At 44.5% G+C, this 11,105-nt stretch overlaps 1 protein-coding gene across 1 annotated transcript; it reads right to left on the bottom strand.

Moving 5' to 3' along the window:
- Positions 1-8,751: 8,751 nt before the first annotated feature.
- Positions 8,752-9,510, bottom strand: LOC125146244 (paraneoplastic antigen Ma1 homolog). The gene has a single exon (XM_047822800.1). It carries the CDS (start codon positions 9,280-9,282, stop codon positions 8,752-8,754), a length of 531 nt encoding a protein of 176 aa, XP_047678756.1. The 5' UTR covers positions 9,283-9,510.
- Positions 9,511-11,105: the final 1,595 nt, after the last annotated feature.

The raw sequence follows: 11,105 nt of genomic DNA, 5'->3' as shown, positions 1-11,105 counted from the left end.
GGTGCTCCGGCACGTACGTTTTGCCGGCTGGGCACTCGATCGGAGGTTGCGTTTGGTAGTTGGCGTTGGTGATCTCGGTCATAATGTCCCACTGAATGGGTGCTAGGATTCGAGTCTCGGGCAGGATCGGCTCGGTGGGGTTGTGTTGGGCCGACTCTCGGTGCATGCGTGACAGGGCGTCGGCTTTGACGTTCTTACAATGAGTGCACGGACTTCCACACTCTCCCCGTGAATCTCGAGCTGCACACTGATTTGGGCGCAGTTCGGCGATCGGGGGGTGACGGAGCGTTGATTCACCAGGTTATCCCGTCGTCGTGGTGGTCGGGTTGGGCAGGTTGGCAGTCGGTGTCCCGGTTCTCCGCAGTAGAGGCAGAGGCGGAGGTGGAAGCGGCACTCTCGTTCCTCCGGCGTGAGGTGCGTGTAGTCGACCTGCATGGGCTCGGGGTATTCGGCGTGTGCGGGGCGTGTGACGGTGTGCGGAGGGGTTCGGGCTCGCCGGGAGCGCATGAGATTATCCAGTTGGATGGAGAGATCCACGAACTCGGATAGGCTCCGTCCCTCATCTCGACAAGCCAGTTCAGCTTGGAGGTTAGGATTTAAACCCTTGAGGTAGAGCAGTCGCAGTGGACGTTCCTCCCAGCCTGCTTCGGCGGCGAGAGTGCGAAACGCTAGGGCATACTCCGCCCGGTGCGATCGCCCTGTGACACGGCCAGCAGGCGCTCCTCCGCGCTCTCCCCAGAGGCGGAGTGGTCAAAGACCATACGAAACTGGGTGAGGAATGCCGCGAACGAGGGGAAGGCGTTCTCTCTCCACACCGCGGTGGCCCAATCCAATGACTTACCCGTGAGCAGGGAGCAGACGAATGCTATGCGGCTGTCTTCTGTAGCGTACAGGGTTGGTTGCTGCGCAATGAACAGTGAGCACTACATCAGAAAGCCCTGGCACCCTCCGGGTTCGCCGCTAAACTTCTCCGGGAAGGCGAGACGGGGTCTGGTGACAGCAGGAGCGGGGTACGGCGCGGAATGGGGAGCCGCTGCTGGTGTTGGGGGAGTCGGTGCGGCGGCGGCTCCTTGTAGCCCTTGTAGAGCCGCGGCAAGCTCCTGTGTGAGCTGAGTGAGGCGTGTCAGCTGTTGGTGATGCCCGGCGAGCTGCTGGGCCTGGCCAGTGATCTGAGTGGCGAGCTGAGCGACGGCTGCTGGATCCTCGATCGCCAAGGTCTCCTGTAATGACGAGGAGGCATACTGCTGGGGATCCATTTGCAGCAGAGTTTATTTAAATATAAACACAGATCGGAGTCAAACAGGCGGGGGTCTGAACCGGCAAAACACAATATCAGGGAGAGAGCAGAATCCAAATCGGGGACAGGCAAAAGGTCGGAAAACAGAACACAGGAAACGCTCAGAATGACTGTAGTAACACAAGTCGAGACCTCGCACCGGTATGGAGTAGAAGCGTGGTATTTATGTGAATGGGAAATGAGAAACAGGTGGTGGTGTAATCAGGAGGCGAGGTGGCTGATGGGGAGTGTAGTGCGGAAGCGCGCTAGTACTCCGGAGACGCGTCTCTAGGGCGAAGCTCCCGCGGTGGGTCGTTGCTCATGACACCTGGCAGTTACGTCAGTAAATGAAACAAGACTAAAGTAGTACAACTAACAACCAATATTTATTTTCTTAATCTAGATGTTATTTTTAGTTATAAATGTATGAAACCATTTAAACAAAAGTAGATGAAATATTTGAAAGCAGAAACAGAAAACAAAACACGTATCAAATGGTGTTTCAACCCAGTATTTATAGTTTAAATTAGGTTTATCACATCACGACAAACTTCACTCTTTAGGAACATGAAACACCTCAGAACATATAAGTCAATACAAAAAGATATAACCAGAACCCAATATAAATAGTATTGCACAGTTTATATGAACCAACAACTCAGTCACACACACTAGTGTTTCGTTGGGGCCCAGTTGGTGCACATTCGCAGTGTAAATGATAATGACCAATCCTCTTAAGCACAACTTTGAAAATAGATCCACTTACATCCATCTGAGGAAAACAAGATGAAACGTGAAGAGTCAACTCACGATTACCAGTGACAGACAGGCAGCAGCTAGTGCGACTGGGAAAACTCAAATCTAGCACCTGCACCATCAGCACTGGCGCCCCCCAGGGCTGTGTTCTCTCCCCACTGCTCTTCTCCCTGTACACGAATGACTGCACCTCTAATGACCCCTCTGTCAAGCTCCTGAAGTTTGCAGACACCACACTGATCGGCCTCATCCAGGATGATGACGAGTCTGCTTGCAGACTGGAGGTTGAGTGGCTCAAGAAGTTCAACCTGCCACAGGATCTGCTGAAACAGTTCTACACTGCCATCATTGAATCTATCCTCTGCACCTCAGTGACAGTTTGGTTCAGCTCAGCCACCCAATCTAAACTCAGGAGACTACAGAGGGTAGTCCGGACTGCTGAACGAATCATTGGCACAACTCTCCCCACTCCCCAAGACCTGTACTCCTCCAGAGTGAGCAAAAGGGCAAAGTCAATCACTCTGGACCCCTCACATCCAGCAAACTCACTCTTTGAACTGTTGCCATCTGGTGGACGCTACAGAGCCCTGAGCTCCAGAACGACCAGACATAGGAACAGTTTCTTCCCTCAAGCAATCCATCTGATGAACAATTAACACCACAACACCTAATATTTGTACTATGTATACCTCAATTGCACATTTCATACTTGCACATCTGTACATACATACATACATACATACATATTGTCTAAATGTTTACTGTTACTTCATCCGCACATTTCACAATTGCACATGTGTACATACAAATTGTATATATTGTATACCTCAATTGCACATTTCTCACACTTGCAAATTTGTACATACAATTGTCTATATTTGCATTTGTATTTCATATGTACATTTAAACTGCACATTTCACATCTGTAAATGTCATTCTGTTAGACTGTGGAGCTTCTGGCACTAAAACAAATTCCTCGCATGTGAAAACATGCCTGGCAATAAAGCTGATTCTGATTCAATTCTTCCTGTGTGATGAGTCAGGCCGATCCAAGCACAGAGCAATAATGCAAATTTTACAGCAACAGCAAAACAACACATCCAGTGGCAAACGAGGAAGTTCTAGGTCCAACTCAATCCCATCTGCAGTCACTGTCCTCGCACACGCTATTCCTGTGATAACCGCTAGGCCTTTATTACACGCGGTGGCGGAGATATCTTACACAGTCGGCGAAATAAAAATAACGTCGAACTTTGCGAAGAATTCAATACACTAAAACGAATACATTTTCGTTACACTTTGGGCCGTAATACTTCACGGAATATACTCAGTCTCCAAAGATGCTAACCTCTGCTGTTTTAGCGCGCACACACACAAAGCCTACACGTCTCCTCTCGCCATGTGCGTTGCTCCTCCCCCTTTCTTCCACCTGTAACTTGTCATTAGATTGACCATGTACCTTTAACTCAATCATTGGCCAACAATAATATTCACATTTTAACCCATTAATTGGCTATAAAAACAAACCCTGACAAACAAATCTGAAAAATAAAACATTGCTGCATGTCATATTACATTTTTAAATAAAAATAAAATAAATTGGCATTATACAACATTGTAAACAAAGCACATTTTTAAAGGTCCCTACACTCTCCCCCCACCAAAAAAACTATGTCCTTATGCTGGGTACCAAAAATTACACACAGCGCTGAAGCAGTAGCCATTTGGCAATAAGACTATAAGGCAAAAGAGTAGGTCTGTGGTTACATAAGTCACACAAAGCATTAGGATTGCACCACCAAACATGTGAACAATTGTAAACTTTAGGAACACTCAACACTTCTGCAGGTGTTACAATAATACCACAATGTTGAGAACATACAGATTGTAGGTGTAGCACACCAAGCTTATCATAAGTTAACCTGGAATTAGGTTTTCTTTCCCTACTGGATCTACGTACTTCTGGAGGTACAATCTCTGGCAGAGATTCATCATCATTTGCAATAGTATGAAGGGTACTCTCATGACTTTCAGTCAGTATCTCAACAACTTCAGCTATCTGAGCATCCGAGATTTCAATCTGAGGGGGAATTACTGGTAGGTCTGAAACAGTGTGAGAAACATTAGGCTCTGAACCTTCTACACCACGTAGAGATGTTTCAATCTGTGTGACCTCTTTTAACTGAGAAGGAATGTTAGGCACATCTTCCACATAAAACCCAAACTCAGACTCTGAATCTGAAGAAGTAAACTCTCTTGGAATAACATCAGCTACAATGGGTACATTTTCTGACTCTGCAGATTTCTGAGCAGTTTTACACTTTTCCTTCGCCCTCTTACATCTCAAAGCTCTTGGTGAAGGAGTGGGTCCGAGATCTACTTGAGGACTTAACCTGACCTCCTGTCCTAGTGGCAAAAGATGATTTCGGTGCATGACTTTGACTGGCCCATCACCATCAATAGGCTTCAGTCGATACACTGGGATACCATGCAACTGACTGTCCACTACATAAGGAACAGCACTCAACCTGTCTGCAAGCTTATGCTTTCCCTTCAGGCCAAGATTTCTAACCAGAACCCTGTCTCCCACAGTCAAGTTATGGTAATGGTCTTTCTGATCATATCTTGCTTTGTTACTCTGATTCATCTTCTCAGCAGTAGCATAAGCTAACTGATAAGCTGCTTGTAGCTCTTGTTTCATTCTGGACATGTACTACGAATATGACGCAGGGGACGTGTTATCAGCAGAAACCCCAAACCAAACATCAACAGGTAACCGAGCTTCCCTGCCAAACATCAGAAAATAAGGTGTAGCATCATTAGGAGTACAGTTATATGCATGTACTAATTGTGCTATGTGCTGGCTCCATTTACTTTTCTGACTAGGCTCCAAAGTACCTAGCATATCCAACAGGGTCCTGTTGAACCTCTCAGGCTGAGGATCACCTTGTGGATGGTAAGGTGAGGTTCTAGACTTTTTCACGCCTAGCATATTCAACATGTCATGCACTAACTGGTTCTCGAAATCCCTACCCTGGTCTGAATGTATTCGGGTGGGTAGACCGTAGTGTATAAAGTATTTCTCCCATAATGTCTTTGCTACAGTAGGAGCTTTTTGATCCCGAGTAGGGAAAGCTTGAGCATAACGTGTGTAATGATCACTGACTACTAATACATTGCACACATTTCGGGAGTCTGCCTCAATAGAAAGAAAATCTATGCACACTAGGTCCATAGGCCCAGAACTCTGCATATGAGATAAAGGAGCAGCTTTCTGTGTGAGTTTTACTCTTAATGCAGCGTTCACAGGTCTTACAGTACATCTCAACATCACGCTTCATATTTGACCAATAGAATCGGTCACGAATTAAGCTGTAAGACTTCTCAAAACCTAAATGTCCAGTGTCATCATGCAAAGATGTCAAAACCCTACTGTGAAACTGATTTGGCAGCACAAGCTGTCATTTTACCCTATGATCACTCTGCCGAACAGTTCGGTACAAGATTCTTTTATCTACTGACAACTTTTCCCATTCGCGTTTCAGAAGCTTTATCTTAGGGTTGGTGCTCTGAATACTACTGGCAGGCTTTTTGTGACAAACAGCTTTCCATACTTCTAGTAGTACATCATCTCTCTGGGCAGTCTGAAGCTCACTCAGGTTAAGAGCAGGTGACTGGTCTACAGCTTATGCAGTAGCATGACAGTAAGCATTCGGAACAGCAGACATCTGAGCTCCTGCGTGTCGCACAACACACAAATAAGTAACATCTCCTGTTCTCCTTCCCGCCGACACAGCCTGACAAAGAGCTCTTACACCAGCCATAGGGATTTCCTGCCAATCATCATTAGAACTTAAGTGAGTATGAGGCCTCCTAGATAATGCATCTGCATCAATATTCTTTCGGCCGGGTCAGTATTTTAAGTTGAAACTGTAGGTGGTTAAGGCAGACAACCAGCGGTGACCAGTCGCATCAAGCTTTGCTGACTTCATTATGTTTGTTAAGGGGTTCTTATCGGTTCTAACCTCAAACTGAACACCATAAAGATACTCATGCAGTCTATCCATGACTGAGCTAGAAATTCCAGTTTGTGGGCTGGATAGTTTCTCTCTGAAGGGGAAAGGTTGCGACTGATAAAAGCAACTGGGCGTAATCCTTCATCACGTTCCTGATACAGAACTCCCCCAAGTCCATCTATGCTCGCATCTACATGGAGAACATAAGACTTATTGGCATCGGCAAAGGCTAACACTGGGGCTTGAGTCAAACACTTTTTGAGAGTTTGGAATGCTGTATCACACTGAGCAGTCCATCGAGACCCAAATGATTCAGAATATTTGTGACAGGTTTTAGTACTGGTCACAGGTGAATTATTTCCTTTCCTCTTTGAAGTACCTGTAGTGGTTGAATAACCCTGCAGTAATTCATTGAGAGATCTGCACAACTTTGAGAGGTCCTTCACAAAGCGCCTGTAATATCCACGAAACCCTAAAAATGATCTGAGTTCGGTCACTGTTTAGGGCTGAGGCCAAGATACAACAGCCTCAATCTTGGAAGGGTCAGTAGATGTCCTACATAGTTCAGAGGTTCTGCCAAATTGACACTTATCAAGGGAGATCTTTAGCCCTTCTTCACTCAATCTGTCTAAGACTTTCAACAGGCGCTCTTCATGCTCTTCAAGCTTTTTCCCAAAAATAATTAAGTCATCCAGATACACTAAAACTTCAAGGAAATTCATATCTCCTACTGTCCATTCCATGACCCTTTGAAAAGTGGCTGGTGCCCCACAGATGCCCTGCGGCATGCACTCAAATTGATAGAAGCCAACAGGACAGATGAAGGCGTCTTTTCCTCATCAGAGGCAATCATGGGTATCTGGTAGTATCCACTCCTCAAGTCTAGAACAGTGAACCATTTGCTCCCAGAAAGACTATGCAGAGCATCCTCAATACGGGGAACAGTGTACTGATCAGGTGTGGTCCGTTGATTGAGCGTCCGATAGTCCACGCACATTCTAACCTTTCCTGACTTTTTGCGCACCACTACTATAGGAGAAGCAAAAGGGCTTCGAGACTCAGATATAATGCCAGCACTCTGCAATTCTTGTATGTGGAGCCACACATCTTCAAAGTCTGCTGGTGCAAGGCACTGTGATCTTTCTCTAAAGGGGCGTGAATCATTCAACCTTCTCATGGGTGGTACTTTTCGAACATCCCACTCATGTAGAGAAAACACGTCTCATCTCTGCATCATTTTCTCACACAAGCTCCGTTTTGCTGCTTTGGGCATTGGAGAATCTCCAAAATCAAAAGATGCAGGTGACAAGGTAGGTTGCTCTGGTGCTGATTTAGAGGTAAGATGTGGGACTAATGACACTGGAAATACATGAGCAAGGGGAGTTCCTCGCTTCACAAATACCTCTTTTGTAGAAACGTTCTTGACGGTCACTGTGACCCGCTGGGTGGATACAACGGATGCAGAATTAATTTTCTGCCTCACCTCAAGATCATAAGAACTGGTGTCAGCAACGGCTGCTCTGTCTTTAAGAACAAGAGACTCAGTCATGTGCCCAGGAAACTTAACTACTCCAGGAAGTTTGACTGTGACTTGACTGTGGACCACAGGTTTATGCTTCATAAACCAGACTGTTCCATGCTTACCTGAATCCTCCTGTAACGCATTCTTTTGCTGAATGGACTCATATTACTGGATGTACTGTCAACACATTCAAGAACTCCTCACCAGCTTGCTTGTGACAAGACTCAAACAAGTTTTTCACTAAGCTAGTGTTGGTCCCAACCAAAATGGCTACGCCATCTCGCTTTACAGGATCAGGACATACAATGACAAGCGTGTCCACCACTTGTCTCACTCCAGCAATGCTTTCTGTGAATTCAAGTCTGAGGGGCAAGTATATATCATATGGGTATTTATGAGAGCTTAGACCCCAGATCTCAAGATTTTCCACTGGCTGAATTTCTATGGGTTTCAGATAAGTACCAAAAAAACTGCGGTACAGAAGGGTAATCTGAGAACCGCTGTCAAGAAGAGCTTGTGTAAATCCCTTCTATCTGTACAGGAACTTCAGAGACAGGCCCTACAAAACCATTTGGCAGTTTTGGCTTACCAACCTCAAGCATAATTGTACCATGAGCGGAACGTGTGGTCTCAGGAGCCCGGTGCCGTTCCCTCACTGAGCCCCTGACCAGTTCCCCTGCATTTTGATCAGTTTTTGGTTCACCTTCCTGAGGTCTTCAGGTGCCTTACATTCTTGCTTTGTATGTCCATCTTCACCACATTTGTAGCAAAAGACTGTTGGCACAGATGGCTTGGGAATCTTTGGGTTAGAAAATTGAAAATTGTCCCGGTTTACCCTCTCAGGTAGATAATGGGGTACTTTCTGAGAAACACAATCAGAAACTGAAGTCACTGTAGCCACATTCAATAGTTGACTCACCTGAGTAGATAACTCTTTAACCTCTTTTCTCAGGTTTTGTAATTCAGATCGCACAGGTGGAGAAAGGACAGTGGCAACAGATGCTTTAACATCCACTCGGGCAGCTACCCAGTGTTCCTCCTCTCTCACCTCTTTCATTAACTGCGAAAAAGAAGGGGCATCTCGCAATGTGTGAGTCATCCTTATTCGTAATGCAACTATGTCATTGGTAAGGGCTCCCTTAAACAGCTGCTCCATTCTAGCTTTATTTATGCCAGCTGCATCAGCTGCCCATCTTAAAGAAAGCTCTGTGAAGAAGTTTATCTAGCCTGTACAGGAAATCAGACAATTTTTCTCCACTTTCTTGGTAGGTATAACGAAACTTAGCCATCAGATCAAGTCCACTCTCAGTGGTGCCATATGCAGTGTCAAAAGCAGATAGATACTCACTGGCAGTAGCAGATGGATTACTCACTTTCAAGAATCTGACAATATCAGCAGCAGGGCCCCGTAAACTCTCAACAATGCGCTGTCTCTTTGCAGCCTCTGCGCACTGCCATTCACTAATCATCTGAGCAGCTTGTTCCATCCAAACTTCATCTTCTTCTTCACCGGGAGGGACAGGTCTTAAGCCTGAGAACAGTCTCAGTTTTCTGTAACCAGGCCCATCACCAAACGCCTGATTACATCGGTTCACTAATTTCCCAATAGCATCAACTAGACCTACACTGATGTCAACTTTAGGAGGCGGATTTCCCATAACTATGGCCTTGACTTCCTCCATAGATTTTCCCTCCTCTTGTAAAAGAGCCATTGACTTAAGCTGAACAGCTTCACCCTCAGCGGGAGCACCAGGAGCTAGTAAACTGCCAACTACATGGACAGGCCAAGGCCCAGCCTCGTTTTCAATACCTATTTCAGAAGGTACAGTATCAGGGTCTAAGTCAGTACTGGTCTCTACTAAAATAAACAATGTTCTGCCAGTTGTATCACCACGGAGACCACATATTTTAGCACGACCAAAAACTTCCACAGTGTCTAACACTTTACCAACTGTCTCACTGCTAATATTCAAAGCCACATTATGCACCACAATGGCACGCAAGACACTTAACACTTTCCTGGCACCACACAACAACCTGTGAAAGATCCATGTCTACGAGTTAGAGCTAGATTGCAAGTACAGTAAGAAAATACACAAGATGAAAAGGCTGCTTTTCACTGCCAAACAACAATATTAAAGGAGAATAAATGAAAATAAACAACTCAGTAAACAGAAAACAAATAATCCCAGCGGTGCCTCCAACTGTAACCCTATTTTTTTTTTTTAACCCATAAGGTTAAACCTTATTTAATCTTATTTACTCTTAACGAAGAAACCTGGATTCCCGGCCATTGATTAGTGAATTGGCCGGTAGTATTCTATTTACGTCAGCAAATGAAACACAAGAATAAAGTAGTACAACTAACAACCAATATTTATTTTCTTAATCTAGATTTGTTATTTTTAGTTATAAATGTATGAAACCATTTAAACAAAAGTAGATGAAATATTTGAAACCAGAAACCAAAATAAAACACGTATCAAATGGTGTTACAACCCAGTATTTATAGTTTAAATTAGGTTTATCACATCACAACATTAAACTTCACTCTTTAGTAACATGAAACACCTCAAAACATATAAATCTATACAAAAAGATATAACCAGAACCCAATATGAATAGTATTTCACAGTTTATATGAACCAACAACTCAGTCACACACACTAGTGTTTCGTTCGTGGGCCCCTTCGCAGTGTAAATGATAATGACTTTGAAAATACTTACATCCATCCGAGGAAAACAAGATGAAACGTGAAGAGTCAACTCACGTTTACCAGTGATCAATTCTTCCTGTGTGAGGAGTCAGGCCGATCCAAGCACAGAGCAGTGATGCAAATTTTACAGCAACAGCAAAACAACACACTGTCCTCGCACACGCTATTCCTGCGATAACCGCTAGGCTTTATTAGACGCGGTGGCGGAGATATCTTACACAGTCGGCGAAAAAAAATAACGTCGAACTTTGCGAAGAATTCAATAATCTAAAACGAATACAGTTTCGTTACACTTTGGGCCGTAATACTTCACCGAATATACTCAGTTTCCAAAGATGCTAACCTCTGCCATTTTAGCGCGCGCGCACGCACACACACACACACACACACACACACACACACACACACACACACACACACACACACACACACACACACACACACACACACGTCTCCTCTCGCCATGTGTGTTGCTCCTCCCCCTTTCTTCCACCTGTAACTCGTCAGTACATGACCTTTTACCTTTAATTCAATCATTGGCCAACAATAATATTCACATTTTAACCCAATAATTGACTATAAAACAAACCCTGACAAACAAATCTGAAAATAAAACATTGCTGCATGTCATATTACATTTTTAAATAAAAATAAAATAAATTGGCATTATACAACATTGTAAACAAAGCACATTTTTAAAGGTCCCTACAATAAGAATGAATGACATTTAATTTTCACTCTATTTCATACGTTATATCCACATTATCATGAAGATTAAATCCAACAGTGTTATTTGTGCCGATTGTTTTAGGCTATAT

This window comes from Tachysurus fulvidraco, chromosome 13 (genome assembly GCF_022655615.1).
Source record: "Tachysurus fulvidraco isolate hzauxx_2018 chromosome 13, HZAU_PFXX_2.0, whole genome shotgun sequence".
NCBI lineage: Eukaryota > Metazoa > Chordata > Actinopteri > Siluriformes > Bagridae > Tachysurus > Tachysurus fulvidraco.
Note: the sequence above shows the minus strand (reverse complement) of the source record. Positions and strands in the feature narration are given on the sequence as shown.